The sequence below is a fragment of the Scaptodrosophila lebanonensis genome, unplaced genomic scaffold (genome assembly GCF_003285725.1).
Source record: "Scaptodrosophila lebanonensis strain 11010-0011.00,11010-0021.00 unplaced genomic scaffold, SlebRS2 tig00000072-arrow-pilon, whole genome shotgun sequence".
In the NCBI taxonomy this organism is placed as follows: domain Eukaryota; kingdom Metazoa; phylum Arthropoda; class Insecta; order Diptera; family Drosophilidae; genus Scaptodrosophila; species Scaptodrosophila lebanonensis.
Genome location: NW_022060558.1, coordinates 6,222,337 through 6,240,435, shown reverse-complemented (window position 1 = coordinate 6,240,435; position 18,099 = coordinate 6,222,337). Strand labels below are relative to the sequence as shown.

Below are 18,099 nucleotides of genomic sequence, written 5' to 3'. Positions count from 1 at the left end.
ATATGAATATAAAACCATTGTATTGACAAATCATCATACACAAAATGTTGATCCTTCAACGGACATTTTAAGAAGTTTCCCAAAAACTTAACTTCACCACAGAATGGCAGAGCATGAATAAATACCCATTATAAGACTTAGCCTAGCTCATGGTAGTCTAGTTGCCTAACAGCTATTTGGTGTGCAGCCCCGTCTCTTTAATAACATCAATGCTCTTGCAATATTCAGTATTGATAGGTTCCAAACACGGTGCACACGCAGAAAAGACTCGTATTGCTAAAGACCTCAGAAACAGAAGTATCACAGTCACAATCCCAGCAGCAACGCGACGTGTAGAAAGTTCCAGCACCCAGCTCCTGGCCCAACATCACCTGCACGACATGCTTGTAGCGTTTCACTTTGGAGCTGGCTGCAATCTGCAAGTTCACCTCGTCCGCTATTTCCCGCGTCCATGTTGCGGCTGTGTCCTTATCATATGTTTTGTCTAGAAAGTGGAAAAAGGAGCGTTGTCTAGGCGACCAGAAAATGAATTGTTGAATTTTGTCCACCTTTGAGTTTCTCGGCCATAACCGTGTTGATGATGCTCTTCACAATCGGCAAAGGAAACATTTCACCGAAAGCCGGGCGCATGCTGTACGCTTGCGTCGCCTTAGCTGGCGTGTCCTGTTCAAGCTCATCCTTTTCTTGATCATCTTTTGGCGCGGATGCAACCGATGACTGTTGTTTGTTCTGCAGCTCCCCGCCGGCTGAAGGCCTCTCACCAGCGTCAACAGGCTCTTTGGTTGATTTTTCATCAGTCATTTTCTTCACTGTGATTACTTCAGTTGCTTTATTAAAATTGGTACCAAACAATTTATGCGCGCAGCCATAGACGGTAGCAACTCAAACAAAGTCTGGCAAGGCTACGCCAGTGTTGATTAACTCAGAATGTCATGCAAATTCGTATTTGCGCGCGCAGTGTAGGAAATTAATTAAATTTTAGTTTTAATTAATACGATAACAAATTAAGTGCTTGAAAATATCCCTCTGTTTCGATTCATTACATACTCCTAATAAGACTCGACGGTATTTCAAAACGGAAATTTCGCTTTCCCAACTGATTTTATTTTACAAGTAATTGCTTCGTATTGCTTTGTATAGTGCTGCATAAGCTGCACATCCAACATCAATATTGACACTGTTAATTCACTCTTTTATGCCTGCCCTACGAATACTTAGTGACATATCCAGTGCTTCATCTAAGGCTTATGGGCTTTCACATAGACTTAAACCAGAATGAATCTAGATCTACGTCCGCCTGCCTGTGTGTACGTATGAACACCTGGATCTCAGAGACTATAAGAGATAGAGTCACTTCTATGTGTGCTCGCAGTACGAGTTTGTTTTATTATTTTTTAATACAGCGATGCTTTTGCGCATTTTTGACTCTAATATAGAAATACATCCAGTTATTGATTATGTGCCAAGTGTCATCTTGAAACGTTAATTTGAAAGAAAGTTATAGTTTTGTGGTTGTTGCTGCTTTGGGTCAACTCTGTACTGCACACATATTTACACACAGTCACGAATAGGCTCACATAGACACAATTTTCTTTACGTAAGTTCGAATACCAAAGGAGATATAACCGATCAAAAATACATACATTCACCTAGATATGTACAGAGTATTTCAGAGACTTTAGTTTCTCCACTTGCTTTTTGTCAGCACTTTCGCAATGTTCCAAATCAAGATCTGTTATGGTGCTTTTATGTTCTGCAGACTGCATTAGGTCCAAACCGTAGGAAGATGCAATTCTACAGGATACTAAGCAGTTTTATAATTTCGTTAGCTCCAAAAGCATCACATCTTCCTTCATAATGTTAAAGCTAGCAACTAGCTTATTCTTGTACTATTTCGGTAAAGCCAATAAAAAGTTAATATTTTCTCAGTAACCGTTCTCTAATCTGCGGTGTTGAATTTAATGGACTTCTAAAAAAAACTCGCACCCATTAAATTTCATAAAATCTTTATTCACTTTTAAATAAATCAGAAAAGTACATAATAAATTCGATAAATATTTTTATATATGCAATAGATTTGGTTCGGTCTAGTCCTTATAACGGTATAAAATAATAATTGGTCTCATATTGAATGAATCCTTAAGACTGCATTTATTTTTTTGTCTGGCTGTTGCATCCCCAGCTACTTTGCCTTCGCCTATGGGCAAAAAATAATCACACTGCAATACTTATTGAATATGTCACCGATATGAGGAGTTGACCGACCCGTTTAGCATGTTATCAATAACTTATAAAATAGTTTAAATCATGCCTATACAATAAGTGTAGCGTATTGTTTGCTTTAATTTATATAAAGAATTACATATATGTTCGCAAGTACATATAAAATATTTTGTGTGTATATCTTTGTGTTCATTTTCGTATTAGTCGGGTGAATAAGTATGCTAATGAATGATAAATAGAAATAAATAAAAATAATGAAATACAACATACAAAGAGCTCTCACTTAAAGCCCTGAAACGCAACACACAACGTAGCAATATAAACCTCATATTGAAAGCATCTAAACAAAACAAAACAAAACACAAATATACACGCACAATTTAAAAAAATTCTTGTATACCAATTAAAATAGCTCAGAAAGAAAAATACTTCACACATACAAATACACCGTACATTAATTACATAACAAAATTCAACATAAAAAGATCAGATAGTTCATTGCATTGTATAAACATAATCATAGTAGTATACTTTTCGAAAAAGATTACAAATTGCAATTTCCTTTTTTGATTCTTACTGCGGGCAACACACCATTTTGTGCTATCCAAAATATTTGTTTTGGATACTTAGAATTTTAAAAATCTCGTTAACTTTCCCCGCACTGAATAGTGTTTACTTTATGCTCGTTTTTCTTGTAGCTCATGCACTATAAATAGTTTAATTATTGTTTCCGTTCAGCCACTGCTAGTTTTATATTTGGTACGTTTTCTTAAGTATTTAGGCTTAAAACTCCTTGAAAAATTTCGTGGGCAAGTACTCTCCAAGGAAATGTAGGTATTCAAATCTGAAAGAGAAAACAATTAATTAACTCCGCACGATAAGTCTTATTCAGATTTTGAACTTACATTCGATTCTTCACGCCCGTGCGGTTGATCACGTGTCGTTAGAGTGATGCCCGCTTCGGTTGAGGTAGAGGCTCCACCCGCAACTCCCGCAGTTGTTAAATCCAATTGTGAAGCCGTTGGACGCAGTGCAGCACGCTTGGCCACAATTTCCAACATCTCGTTGAGTATTGCACCTTCGGCAGCCACATCCGCAGAACTTTTGTCCAGTTCTGCTCAAAATGGGAATGACTTGCTTAGTGGTTTGTCAATTGATAAACGAGCAGTGCTACTTACTGTTGGAGGACAAGCGAAGGTTGAGTTCCTCCTTAAGCTGTGCATGCCGATATTCCAATTGCAGTTCCTGCTGTCTTATTCCTAGTTCCTCATCGCGTTTTCTGCGCAATAAAGTTACCTAATTAACACTTTCTAATTGGTGTAACCTTAAAAAAACTCACTTAAGTGCTGTGATGTTACGCCATATCTCCAGTAATTCCTTTAGAAGCTTTTCATCATTGTCCTTCGACATGTCCAGGCTGCAAGGCACAATAGTGGTTTTAAAAATCGCTTTGTTATCGCTTTAAATACCATTTAAATATTTCAAAAAGAAAGACGCTATATTTCAGTATTTCCGGTTTCCGGCTATTATAAAATAGTATGAGAAGCATTGCAGCTATTGGTTATATTTGGAATAGAAACCCACCCACTTCTTATGCATTCTGGTTATACATAATTTTTCATTCCTTCATAAGTACCTATAGAATACACAAGTATCTATTTTAGACGTTATGTTGAAACCATTCTAAATAGACAAGTTACACTGATTGAAATGATTGGAGCGATATGATTCAAAATATGCCAAGAGCTGTTATTCGTAATTCCCTTTCGAGTTGGAATCTGTTCTGCAATTTTACGAAATTCATTTATGCATCTGATTACTGTACAAGTATTTAATTGCTTGTTTTTAACTGGGCTCCGAACTTTAAGGACAATTGTAATTAACGAGTTTTCTTGGGACTCCAAAATGAAGGCAGATTTCGATGATACTCGTATGTGTCGATGTCATTTTTTACGATCACTACATACCTTTCAAAGTTCTGCGCCTCACCCCGTAGGGCCTTCTCAATAAGCACTCCGCGTGCCTCTAGTTCTTTTAGCTGGACTTCAATCTCCTCCTGTTCGCGCTGTATTTCTTGAGCGATTCGCAATCGCTTGAGCTCAGCTTGTCGTGAAGCTTTCGATATGGCACGTTGCTTCTTATGCTCTCGTGTCTCGGTAGCGTAGCTCTCATCTGCATAAATATTAAAGCGATTAGAGGAACTGAAGACTAGCAGAGGCACAATGAAAAACAAAGGAGCACAATAAACATAATAATGCATAGTGAAACAGATTAACAAACCATCGGATCTTTGATAATTCAGAGGCAAGGGCGGTATGGGTGGAGGTGTTTGGTCGTCCAAGGCGTTCGCAGTGGCCAGATAGTGGGGCTTGTGTATGTAGAGCTGCGGGGTGGATGATGAGAACGCTTGAGCGTTGGCGGCAGCTACGGCGCGCCCGTTATTCGTTTGCTTTTGGCAGCTACTGTTGTTCGTATTGTTTAAATAATCTTGCGAGTGTTTTGTTTGTGATGTTTTTGCTGCTGTAGTTGGCATTGGTGTATTGTTTGTGAGCGTATGAGACGGCAGGCATTCCTTTTCCTGATAATATTGTTGTGATTACATTTGAATTCATGAAAATATTTTTAGTTAGGAGTAAAAGTAGTTGTAGCTAAATTAAAAAAAAAAAACTAGAAACCGTCTATACTAAAATGAATTCGAAAAGGTGGTTCAAAAGAAAGGCATGTTTATTTGGCGTGCAAAAGAACCACCAAAACCATGGAAGCCAAGACCACAAACAGCCAAATCATGCAAAATGACTGCCATTTTGAAGATACCTCAAGAAAACAAAAGTGCATAAAATTAAAAATAAAAGATCAAAAATCCCATCAATTTGTCATTACTGATTATTTATCATGTTGTCTCTGAATAAGAATTCAAATCTATGAATATAGTACAACGCCTATTCATAAAATATTACAAACTTCCACACCTCGAAACCTTGAAAGACTGTAATATTAATTCTTAATAATCTGAAGACACTCTCTTCTTATTTTATTAAAACACATGTAATACTAAGGCATACAAAAATAAAAATAAAATTCACAACGTGCATGAAAAAAATGTTTGTTAGAAATTCTTAAATTACATCTTAAATAGTTTTAGCTGCAATTGTGAAAAGGAAAAGAAAAAGTAGAGTATATGAAAAAATATAAATTAAACATGAACTAAATTAAAAGAAATTGTTTAGCTTAGCATAGAAACAAGACAGTTTGATGCATTCTGGTTATCAGATAAATTAAATGAAAAAACTAATAACGAAGGAACAGAGTTCAAGTATAGTTTCCTGCGTTCATAGTCATCTCTTACTTTGAATAACAAACATAAAAAGAAGCAATAAGCGAGTGTTGATGAATGATATGAAATAATATTTAAAGCACAAACGATTAAAGGAAACGATTAAAGGAAAACGAGAGAATAAAATAGCGTAGGAAAAGGTAGAGTAGATTTAAAAAGTTCTTACACCGAACCCGAAACTCCTCAGATCAAAGCAGGACTGCAAAATGTTTAAAAAAAATGTTGATGATTAAAAACAAAGCACACCAAAAACGTAGACATTGACTGTATCTCAAACATATGAAACCCATTCTTACTTAAAGGTACAATACATCTGTTTATATGTATCTTAATGGTTTCCAGATGGTTGAGTTTTCATGCATTTGCCCAACTCGGGCAGACCACACTGATACACGCACTTAGGTACAGATCCATCACCAATTACTTATCGAAACTAATACATATAACCATATACCGATCACTCACCTTTGACTTCTCTTTCGACTTTGGGGATATGCGGAAGCGGCTAAAGACGCCTCCGCCACCGCCACTATCGCTGTTAAGAGAGACCGTGGGCGTGCCGCTGCTGCTTGTGCCCGGACGCTCTGCTGCCTCAGAGTGGCTGGAAGCGGCAACGTTGCTCTGTTCCTTGTTGTTAGTATGACTTGGCGTCGCGGTTGCCGAATTGCCTTTGTGGAAAAAGCTGGACAATGATTGTATGAGACTCTTGCGTCGTTCTGGATCCTTTTGCCGCCGACCAGACTTTGCCTTAGCTGCCTTTCCTTCAGAGCTGGCTACCAGATTGGGATCTGATATGAAATCAGCTGCTTTAGCCTTGAGTACCGCATCGTTTTCCTGCTGCTGTAAATGCTGCTGGTTGGCCATGTACGCCAGATCGTTGACACTTTTCGAAGCACTCATTTTCCGGACACGCACTACCAAGTCATTGGGTTCTACTTCGACTTCTGCAGGCAGCACCTGTTGCTTGGCATTGATGATATTGGATGTGGGGTCGTACTGTAGTCGCTTGCGGAGAAGTTGCATTTTCTCTTCGGGACTTAGGCCCAGTTCGGAATTTGATTTTAGGCGGGCTCGTGCACGTGCCTCAGAGCGAAGATTCTCCGTTGACGCAGAAATAGTCGTCTGGACTTGGAATTTTTCATTGCCTGCCCGTTGAAGACGCACGGGAGCTACGGGAGTGGCAAATTCGCTAGCTTTGCTAACAGAAGCGTGACTGAAGGATGGCGTTTTATTTAGTTTGTAGCGCTCAAGTCCGCATATTTGTTCAACGTCCATATGTTCACTGAAGGGTCGCGGTTTGTAAAGGTCAGCTGAACGCGTAGGTCCACGTACAGTACGGTAGGGCGATACGTACGTGGCCGATTTCTGCACTGAATTTGGTTCCTTAAAATTGTCTGGAGATGCAGTTCTCACAACACTGTGAACATTGGTTGGATGCACCTCAGCCGTGGACTCATGATAATGCGCCTGACTTGTGCAGTTGGCATCGTGCGTTGTCGTTGCTGCTGCCAACTTGGGTGTGGGACTCAGGCTGGAGCCGCTGGCATAACCGCTAGTTAGCAGACTACGCTGGCGACTGCGGTGTAAACGCTTCTCGGCGTTCAGCTGTTTTTTTGACTGCAACTTGTCCATGACCAGATCGTGTATTAGATCTTTCTGTTTGGTACGCTCTTTAGTGATCTCCTCCAGCTTGCTAGTGAGCGTGGGTATTTCAGGTACTTTGTTCGATGTGCTGCTGCTCCTCGACCGAGTGATAGCTGTTGTTGTGTTATCAATTTGTGCATCCGACTGGGTGCTTTCTATCACAGTTTTTTGTTGTTGCAGATTGGGTGGCTCACCCTTGGAGCTTTTCCGACGCTGCTTACGCGAGTCCAAAGAGTCCCGCGCGGTGCTTATTTGTGAGATCCGCTGCTGCAACGCTCGCACATACTCAAATTGGAATTGCAGATCTTCGCCTTGTACGTTTTGTACGGGTACATCTTTTAAGCCTTGAACGGAACTGGTGGTATTGGACCCGCTGCTGGTGGTGGCTGTTGACTGCGTAGTCTTCGGCTGCTTTTCGGAACTACTCGGCGTGGAGCATCCTGCTGTTTCCGAACCTTTTCCTGCGGAAATTAGTGAGGCAAATTGATCCAAAACTCGTGGCGACGAGGTGTCCAGTGGACTGGTCACGACAGTGAGTGCCTCGCTCTCCTCTGTAGTCGTGGGCTGAGTTTTAGTAATTGTTTGCGAATGCGACGTGCCTACGCCCAAGCTGTCTTCATCCAAATCATTCAGAGTGCTTGAGTCAGTTAGGGATTGTGTCATCACCGAGGCAGTGAGTGGGTGCAGGTGGGGAGTCTCGTTAACAGGCGTCTTGGCATCGTCATGCATAATATAAGCACCCTGTTCAATGTAGTCTATTCCCAACTTTTCATCGCGCTTCGTGAGCATCGGCTTGCACTTGTCAGACACCACACCCGTTGTTTCAATGCCACTATTGTGACCTCCTGAAGTTTGGCCTAGTTTTGGTGGTGCCTCAATGTACTCCATATATCCGCGATTGTGCAGTAACGCAGTGTTCGTAGCCGAATAAGCTTCAGCGCAAGATCCCTCGGAGCCCGTGTCCATAAACTCAATGTCATCAATGTCTATTGACTTTAGTATGCCATCCATTTTAACCACGGGTGCTTGGCGAACCATCTTGTTTATAACCTCGCTACTACTAGGCATTTTTGGGGTGCCTAGTCGCTTCCGCTCCTTTCTGCGCTTTATAGTACCCTTGTTCGAGTTCAACACGAATTCCATATCAACAAAATTCTCTGAGATACAGTCGTCGGCCGTCCAATCCGACAATTCTGTTTCCGTTAGTACCTGTCCAGTTCCAGTTCGCTCTGTCTCAGAGTCGGAGCCGCGAGACTGCAATTCAGCGGTTGGTGTCTTATCACTGTCGTGTTGCTGGATTGCCACAGGCGTAGTTGGCGTATCTGGAGTACGGGGAACCCCACTCAAATTTAACGTTATGGGCTTCACAGCTTTGGTGTGCTCCACATTGTGGCTATCCACTATCAAGGGCAGGTTCTTAAGGCTTTCAATTTTATTCTCGTTTTTAGTATCAAACTTCAGATTTGACGGTTTTATTTTGGCTGGTCCCATATCGGCCAGTGGAGGAAGTCTATCCGCTTCTATTACAGTTCGTTCGGCTGGTTCCGGTGTGGCAGTAATTGGCTCCACATCTGCATCGTGATCCTCTACCTCCTCTACTTCAGTGCTCTTCAACAAGGACATTTGTGGTACAACTACGCCCAACGGCATGTCCAGATACTTAACATCTTCTGGATCACCAATGTACTTCCCATCTACAATCATAAGGCTGTCCACCTGCATGAGAGCGCCGCTGCTATCGGTCACTTCAAGCCGTGGTACAGTGTGCTTGCCACCTGTGGCGGTGCCAGTGGTATGTGTGTCAGGGCTCGTAGTTGAATCCAATATGTAATGCTGAATGTCCTCTATGCTTGAACTGCCCGAGCTTGAACTGGAACCGCTGGTGGTGGTAGAGATGACCTGTGATTTTGACTTACTCCAGGGGATGTTAGGCACTTCGATCTGAACTGTGTCATGCTCATACTGTTCGGCCGCTTTTTCTGGAGAGTCACGTTTCTCTTCGTCCGAATTACACAGTAGACCCTCCTGCTCCTCTTCGTTACCGTCGGCCTGTTTGTCTGCCTTGATATGCCCCAATATATCGGGTATGCATTCTTTCACATCTTTTGAGACATCCGGCTTGGTAGCCGTATCTGGATTGGTAACTGTATTGCCTGTAAGATCAATAATCTTATTACTATCAGCAGCTGGGTCGCCTTCTTGAGACAATATTTTTATGCTATTGATAAACTCCACGTTGGACTCTACCATTTTCGTTGGTATCTCAACCTTCGTCAAATCAATAATTGGAACGGGCTTATCCGGGGTCACAAGATCGATTACTTCAATATGAGTTTTATTATTGGTTGGAGTATTGGGTAAGGACTTCTTGCCCAACTGCTCTAGCAATGTGGCGTTGACTGCATCGGAGTACTCCATGCCCTTGTTTAGCTCGTTCTTACTATTGACAAACACATTCTCTTTTTCATTGTCCGTAGAGGTGCTAGAAGGGGCCTTCTGTATTTTGAGTTCAACGCGCAAATCGTTTATCACGTTGCTGGTAGCAGACCGCATTAACTCGTCCCTTGCACTTTCGCCTAGTTTAGTGCGGTCCAGGAAACTCTTCATACCCGCGCTGATGTCGCTGCTAGGATTAAGTAGCTTCTGGCACTCTGAGATATTGGACTGGAAACTCCGTATGCGGGAATCTAGCACCGATGTGGAGCCAGACTTTTGTATTTTATTGCCGTTGGCAGATTCTCCTAATAAATAACGCTTCTTAAGCTCTAAGCTCTTTTTAGAGGCTATTCCCTCTGTGCTAGCAGTTTTGTTAAGCAAATAGTCTCCAGGTCGTGGATTCTGTAGCGGCACACGATTGCTGCTTATAAGAAGGGTGGGATCAACTTGCACTAAAGGTTTAAACTGCGGCAGTGCCGGCTGGGGCTGGTATTTTTGTAGATAGCTTCCGCCTTTCTCTCGTGTTGCTATTTGTTTTTGATGCGCAATCCCCGCTCCTTGTGCATTTGGTGTTATAATAGTGGACTTTATCTGTAGGATCAATGGGATGGCATAAGAAAATGTAAATTATAAATGAGATCTCCTGGTACTCACCTGTACTTTTGTGGGCTTTTTTAGATGCGTATCATCGATGAAAATTTTGGGCGCCTGCCGGATGATCTCATCGTTATCGAATTCTGAGTCGGTAGATATTTCAGTGGCAGAATTGAGTTCAACTTCATCTGGCGACGTGCTTTCGGATTCGGTTTGTACCTGTAAATGGAAAGGGGACGAACAGAGTTTAGTAACATGACGAGACTTTGCCAAAAAAAACGTGAAAATGTGTTAATTAACCATAGCGATAAACAAAGACAAACATAAATTGTATCAATGGCATTGAATAGTGTTATATATAAAGATAGCTTTATGGGCAACACGCTATGGCTAAAGTTGAAACATGCGACATTAGTCTGGATTAATCAGCGACGACAAAAGAGGCATAAATAACAACATGCCTTTAGGTACGATCCAAAAAGGTATACAACGAACGGCACGCAGGAAAGTTTAAGTTTGACTGTTGAATTGAATTATCAATTAATGTCAGCTGTCACTCTTTCTCTCTTTTATGGTAAGAACGCATCTACAGGCACATAACTGTAGACTAGGAGTATTGACGATGATTTTTATTAAGCAGTTGAGGGAAGCAGTTGGGGTGAGAATAGTTTTCTAATACTATTTCTTTATAAAACCAGAATAAAGCATTTATAACGCATACAAAGTGTAAGAAGCCAATTTTCTCGTCAAATATCCCTGATTTCTGCGCACACTCACCACTATTTTACAAGAGATTAAGAAATATATGAATTGTATACATCTTGTCGGGTTATTTAACGAATTAGACAAAGCTTACAACGGAACGGCACAACAATTTTTCAATGGATTTTAGAGATTACAAACTTGCAGCTTGGGCGGCTCGGGTGTTAGCGCAACATTTCGTTTACATTATTGCTTGAATTTACCTTTATAGATCGTACCCAGATGCTTTACATGTCTAACAAATCAGTTTATATCTTGCGCTTTTCATTTTTTTGCCACATTCACGGGCGGAGAATTTGGTGCAACACTAAGTCAAGGGCACGAGTGCTTTGGCCTGGCGTTGTCTATTGCATGGCTAATTTTTGAGACGTAGCACATCAAGAGCAGGCAGGCGGGCGGGCAGGCGGTTGGGCGGTTGTTCAGGCTAGCGGTGGTTGGTTGGGTTGGTTGAGGCTTTAGCTACAGATATCACAAGAAATCTATCTGTGTTTTCTGGTCGGGGTGTGGATGTATTGGTTTCAATTTTGGTTTAAGTGGTGATGTTGGCTTCAGTAGAGAAAGTAGTTGAGATGTCGTCTGCACGTGTTGACATTGGGAAAAAATTTGAAAAGAGAATTGTTTGTCAACGTTTAGGGATTTCATTCAACTAAGATATAACGCACGACTCTTTGGTGGATGGCAGACTGTAGTCCCTGCGATCATAGCTGGATATAGAGCTGGGACTACGGCGTTTGAATAGATCGCTGATATGTGAACGGCGGGTTGCTGTTACGCTCGGGTAGTAGTTGGACGTAGTTGTTGCCGACGTTGAGTAGGGTCTGCGACTGAGGTAATCACTATTTAAGGTACAATCGTAGTTACTGCTACGTCCTGAGCCACGTGAAGTAGGAAACCGCGAGATAGCTGCGCTGCTGAGGTTGCTTGCGTAATGTCTTGGTCGGTAACTAGTCAGATCGCTATCATCTTCTCTCTCATACTCATTGCGTTCCGACCGAATAACTTCACGCATGTAGGGATTTCGTTCTACGACACGTTCATTCACAAAATCGCGCTTTCGGTTGTGCAGTCGCTTTCCACGATCTAAAAGAGCACGGGTGCTGGCATCTACCGACTCTTCGTAATTAATGTAGCTACTTGGACGTGGAGGAACCATTGCAGTTGACTGCGGATCTGTGTCTAGACTAGAGTGTGCCGAGTGCAGCGAATGTAACGATAAGCCTTTTTTGAGATCGCTGTAAGATTTTGACGTTTGGCGACTGCTAAACTTAAGCGGATCAAGAGTTTGCGCCGTCTTTGGCGATTGCGAGCGGGGCTTACGTGCAACATCGCCTCTTTGATTTTGTACAATCAATGGACTCTTAAGATCATACGTGTCTTCGAACTCTGCACGCTGATCCTTCTCGAATTTGGTCTTACCATCGGGCCACTGTCTATTATTGAACACCGGCAAAGGTGGAGAATCGGACCGCGCATAATCTGGCAGTGCTGGCTGTAAGTGCGACTGTTCCTCATCTTCTAATCCGCTGTCAGCGCATATGCCATCAATTTGCGGTTTGGGCCAAGGACGATCCTTAAAAACAGCAGGTAGAGGCTTTTCGTTCGCCGTTGCCTCGGGCACGAATTTCGGTGGCTGAGCCTTTGGAACCTTTAGTTTTCTGGGCATAGGCACAATGACCGGTTTGTTGTCCTGTAACTCTATAAATGCAAACGAGCTGCGTCGTGTGGACGAGTCTGTCGTGTCTAGGGTCGAATTGGTTTCTGTCTGGGGAAGCTCCAATTTCTTAAACATAGGCGGTGTTCCTGTACGCTTCGGACCTTCTATGTCACTATTCCGCCTCGATTCCTGTTGCGTGACCTTTTGCGTTAAAGACTGTGGGGGCCTGCGTTTGGATTCTCCGCTAGAGTTGCTGCTGCTTTGGATAGAATCTCGTCTTCGCTGTTCGGTTGCCGTTATCTCATAGCTCTCGTCGCGTTTTACCAAAGCTTGACGGCGTTCATTTTCGAATTCAGCAATAAGACGACGTTGCGTAGCTTCGGCATCGTTGTCATCTGTTAAATTATTGAGCAGTTTAATGGAGCTACTGGGCGAAATATCACGTAACTTGCTGTCCGTAAGTATCGTCATGCGACGACGTGGTAGCATTGGACTATTTGGCATCTTTTCCATGTCCCATTCCAAAGAGCTTTCTTTGCTGGGTTGATTAGGTGGGTGAACGCGAATCGGCATCGGCGAAGTCGTGATCTTTTCTATACCCCGTTCAAGAGATGTTTCTTGAAGGATTTGATGATCTACATTGTTGAAGTTCTGCTGGCTCGATGGCGAAATGTTGGATGTGGTATGTATGTTAGGCACTGAACAAACCGTTTTATCATTTTCCACTACCTTTACATCGTTGTTAACAGGTTCCACTTGATTCTGCTCTATTCTATTGAAACCAGTCTCTAGGTGAAGTACTGGATTGTTAATATTATGATCAACTACATCTTCGTCTTCGTTCAGGCGAGGAAATTTCAACGCTTCCTCTGACTTCACTGGCAATACATCTATGTGTTGGGGCTTAACGTTTTTAACGTATACTTTTTGCAGTAAGTCTTGCACCGAAGGTGGCATATCCTCTGGACATAATTTGGCCAGCTTCTTCTTTATTCGCAGGGGTACAATTGGACCTGTCGGTTCACAAGAGGAGGAGCTACTTTTTTCTCTGCGTTGCGGACGTGAGGGAAAGTGAGTTTCGTCTTCTTCGTCATAACATTTGTGCCCAAAAGTGCTGTTTGTGGGTACCTCATCGCGCTCTAATGATTCCAATTTTTCAACGTAGTCACGATCTGAGGATGTAGTAGTTAAAGCGACACGTGGTGTAATGCCCACTAATTCATCATTTGAATCGAATTCAACTTGCACCAGCATCTCATCGGTAAAGTTCCCGAACAAGTTTTCAATACTCTGCTCTTCGGAGCTCCCACGTTTTACAACAGTCACCGGTTGCGCGCTAGGACTCTTGCTAATAGTCGTACATAAAGAGTCGTCTAAGTCTTCTTCCGGGTGCCCTGTATCGTTAGAATATTGAATTTCTTCCATTTCTTCGACCATATTTTGAAAGAGTTCATCCACATGCTTTTCTTCAACGGCTGATTCGTTTTCAAGGCAACTAAGAGCCAAAAGTGCTTCTTGATTTAACTTTTCTGTAAGTGAAATATCTGACAGTCGTCGTGTAGTATTAATACTAGACTGGGAGCTACGGCGAGAATTGCTCAACGACTTGTCGCATCCTGTCTTCGGAAGATTTTTAATATCTTCTAACACAGGACGTGAAGGAAGAGGGTCTAGAAGAGTGCCTTTAATAGGAAGAGGTTCATTAGCTGTTACTGCTTCTGCTGCTGGAGCTCTAGTATTTGCACTTTGTAGCTGCTGCTTCGCCGCAGTGCCCTTATCAAGCAAATCCAAGATCTCAAAGTCATCCGGTACTGGAGACACCGGTTCTACTACACGCATTTCCGGCTTTAGATCATTATCAGACCGGCTGATTATATCAGAAACTTTATGTGGTTTTTTCTCACGATTAGCTTGCCGTGAGCTGCTTATTTGTGCTAGCTCCTCTAGTGAGCTGTTTACTTTAGGCGCCCGCACTGTTTTGGTAGGTGACTTTTTCTTATTAATCTGGGACTTGCACTTATCTTGTGATTTGCATGTCGTGACACCAAAAAACTTCGCTATTTTCGAATCACGATACTGCACGGGCAAGGTGTTTTGTGTCATATCCTTTTCCTTCTTTTCTTCCTGCTGTGCATAGAACCTGTTCCTTTTCTTTTGCAGAAAATTTGTTGCCTCATTGCGCCACTCATTACGCAAATAGTCCATTGTTTTCTCCAGGTCACTCATAGAATCACCAGATTGCGAGGCCAGAGATTCACACGACCGATTAAGGCTGCTTAAATTACTTGTGTTGGACTCCATGCGACGAAGTTTAAAAGACTCCGTTTCGCCCGATTTTACCGAGCTCATAGATTCAAAGCGTTTTAGTATGTTTTGCACTCCACTGGGCCGATCGCCAGACTCCTTACAAAATTTCGCTTCGCTTCGAGGCTTTAAATCAAATTCACCCTCGCCCAATGACTTGGTCTTCTGCAACTTTTTGTTCGGGTCACGCCGTGGGAGCCCAAGCTCCATCCCAAGTCCAGTCTCCTCAAGTATACGTTCGATTTTATCAGAAACATCGCTAGGCGACTTTTCGCCATAGAAAAGTTTTTGATATTCAGAGCTGGGGGAGCGCACTTCACCATCGCCAAGTATCTCGTTAAGTATACGTTCGGATTCTTCAAGGGCTGGTGGAACTGTAACCGTTGTATCCTTTTGAATGGTTTTGGTCGCTCCAGCAGCTGCCTTTTTGGTTTTGTTTCCTTTTGGCACAATCTTCTTCACAATTTTGATCTTACCTTTTCCAGTGGTTGAAGCCTTGGCTAACGTAGTTGTATTAGACGCCTTGATTGGTGCCTTTTTTGTTGTTAAAATATCTTTGCTGGACTTCTTTCCGCCTGGCTCTATTATTGTTTCCTTGACCGGAGTCTTTTTTTTGCTTAAATCCAAAGCACCATCTAACTGATGCTCACGCAAGCTAAAGGCTTCAAGAGATTTTTGACGTTGAGTTGCAGCTGGCTTACTAGGTGTAGTCTTTGATTTGGTAGTAGCCTTATTTGGCGGAACGCACTGTTCTGTTTGTGACCTTTTTAGGCGATCGGCCACCGTTTCCACTGTGCGTCGTTGCGGCGCTGGACTAGTGGGGAAATATTTGGCCAGATCAACATCTTTTAGGGTTTTCTGATTCTTGTTGATATTGGCCGCACTACATTTTTCCTGCTTTTGATTAGGAAAGTACTTGGTGAGATCAACACTAGGTGCTGCCTGAGCACTCACAGTGGGCATGACCAGCTGTGATTTGATGTGGTCCATGGTACCGGCAAAACTTGTGGCCTCAATCTCCTTAAGCTTAGTGCTCATACGAATATTTGGCAGCGGTGAGGAACGAGTTGATTTGACATCGTAATCTGGATTATCGCTAGACTCTATGCTCTGTTGGTGCGCGATATTCCCAATTTGCAGTTTACTCCCACGTGAACTATTTGAGCTGGCATTACTTTTAAAACTATTTGAACGACTAACTTGACCGCTCTTGCGTTCTTCTTTGGGACTCAGCTGTGTTTGCTTCAGAACGGAAGTGGGCATTGATTTTTTTAAAACTTCCTTTGGGCTTTCATTAAAATTAGGCGAACGAGGCTTTAGCTCGTCCAAATTAAAGTCAATAATTGGTTTAGGTTTCGACTCAAGTGTCGAAGAGAGTGGGCTTACAACTTTTTCGTATTTCTCATCGAATTTGGATTTTGGCGTTGAAGAAACAGGACTCGGCAATTGATTCTTTGCAGCAATGGCAGCATTTTCAGCTAGCCATTTCTCTTTGAGCGTTAGTTTGCGCAATATGTCGCTTTTCACTAGATTCTCCTTAGCTAGTATTTCTAGATCCTTGTTCATCTTCACCATGTTATTAAGATGATACAATTTTTCGCTGATGGCTTCAATTTCGCTGCTAATTTTCCGAGGTGCATTTCGTTCGAGCTGCTCCAATTCAACACGTGTAGGACCAGGAGCAAGAGGCGTAGCGGGCTGGCTGTGGGCCGACTCAAAAGACTTGGAAGAGTTAAGTGAGCTCCGCGTTGACTTGTTTACATCTTCAACATTTTCTTTGTTTTCTAAAACATTTAGTTTCTAATCGATAAGATATAATTTATTTTTAAATGAAACCAACACCATATGATAAGGGTTCAGAAGACCAAAGCCCAATGTGAAATAAAATAAGAATATATCAAAATTAGACTTTTCTAACCACAACCAAAAAAATCGTAGATGAAACTTACCTCCGTTTCCGTGTCTGTTGGTAAATTGGCTGGAAGTGGACGTAGACGCACTTCCTCGCGGCGAAGTTCTCGCGCTTTCTTAAACTCTTCGCCTTCGGTATCGTCCTTGCCGTCGTCTGAAATTAAAATCTTTAATCACCAGTAAAATATATATATTTCATTTTCTGACCTGCAATTCCCTCACTCGAATCGTAGAAATCATCTGAGTCATCACTATTTTCATAGTTTTGCTTCCCTATCCAATCGGTCGCCAACTGGAGCGTTTGTGCACCAAATGGTGAATCGTCCGCTTCTTCAAAAAGTTCCGATTCGGATTCTGTGTCCGACTCATCCGAGCTCGACAAATCCGACTCGGAATCATTATTGGATTCAGGTAAGAAGTTTCGACCAGACCACTCGTGCTCGTCAATAATTTCTGCCTCATCGTCGGACTTGGCATCGACAGAGCCGGAAGCAGACATAGGGGCGCCGGAGGTGCGTGAGGATTGATGCACATCAACTTGATCTGCAGGTACTGTAGTATCCATAGGCTCGATGGTGTCCGGGGCCACGGTTGCGGGTTGTGTTGCAACAGGAGTGGCTTGAGACGTGGTCGATTTCTGCAACGAGAATGAGAATACCAATCATAAGTACAGGCAGCTTGTACTTTTGTACTTAGTTGAGCATAATATAGAAATATAACAGAGAGAACTCTACAGTCGAGCAAGCCCGACAGTGTAATACCCTGTACCCAGGTAAACTTCCGTCACTGAGTTATATGAGCCCATAGCAGCAGCAAAAAGAGGAAGAAGAAGAGCGAACTTGTTGCTGCAGTTTGGGGGGTTGCACTGGAGAGAATTTGTTTCGCAAATAACTTTTCTTAGAAATGACCGAATTTGATCAAACTTAAAAAAAAAGTAGATAACTGTATATAGATTGCGTGTGCAAAGTTTGGCTTATGTAGCCTTTGAATGGACAGTATTGACGAAATTCTGTAGCGGGGGAAGGGGGGGGGAGGGGGGGAGGGTGGTGGGGAATTCCCAAAAAAAACAAAAAAAAAATAAGCTCGACCTTTCTCGGACCTAGGAGAATCTGGATACCAACTTTGGTTATTCCAGCTTTTATAGTTTCTGAGATCCTCGCGTCCACGGACGGACAGACGGACGGACATGTCTAGATCGATTTCTCTCGTCATGCTGATCAAGAATATATATACTTTA

General features: G+C 42.4%; 2 protein-coding genes across 4 annotated transcripts in view; both read right to left on the bottom strand.

Moving 5' to 3' along the window:
* Positions 1 to 47: 47 nt before the first annotated feature.
* LOC115625489 (tctex1 domain-containing protein 2) lies at positions 48 to 867 on the bottom strand. Its single transcript, XM_030520539.1, has 2 exons — positions 549 to 867; positions 48 to 484 (listed from the first exon to the last, which is right to left on the bottom strand). The coding sequence occupies exons 1-2, from the start codon at positions 799 to 801 to the stop codon at positions 225 to 227; spliced, it is 513 nt and encodes a 170-aa protein (XP_030376399.1). The 5' UTR covers positions 802 to 867; the 3' UTR covers positions 48 to 224.
* Positions 868 to 1,989: 1,122 nt separating this feature from the next.
* Positions 1,990 to 18,099, bottom strand: part of LOC115625087 (F-actin-monooxygenase Mical) — a 63,710-nt gene continuing 47,600 nt past the window's right edge. For 2 of the 3 annotated variants that reach the window (XM_030519983.1, XM_030519984.1), the window contains 11 exons: positions 17,070 to 17,499; positions 16,901 to 17,016; positions 10,292 to 10,450; positions 6,023 to 10,228; positions 5,724 to 5,756; positions 4,504 to 4,801; positions 4,191 to 4,395; positions 3,563 to 3,640; positions 3,402 to 3,502; positions 3,129 to 3,337; positions 1,990 to 3,067 (listed from right to left, as the gene is read on the bottom strand). In XM_030519983.1, coding sequence (XP_030375843.1) covers positions 3,062 to 3,067; positions 3,129 to 3,337; positions 3,402 to 3,502; positions 3,563 to 3,640; positions 4,191 to 4,395; positions 4,504 to 4,801; positions 5,724 to 5,756; positions 6,023 to 10,228; positions 10,292 to 10,450; positions 16,901 to 17,016; positions 17,070 to 17,499 — 5,841 coding nt within the window. In that variant the 3' untranslated portion in view covers positions 1,990 to 3,061. Of the gene's footprint in view, positions 3,068 to 3,128; positions 3,338 to 3,401; positions 3,503 to 3,562; positions 3,641 to 4,190; positions 4,396 to 4,503; positions 4,802 to 5,723; positions 5,757 to 6,022; positions 10,229 to 10,291; positions 10,451 to 11,651; positions 16,752 to 16,900; positions 17,017 to 17,069; positions 17,500 to 18,099 lie in introns of all 3 variants that reach the window. The other variant, XM_030519985.1, reaches the window with a different exon arrangement.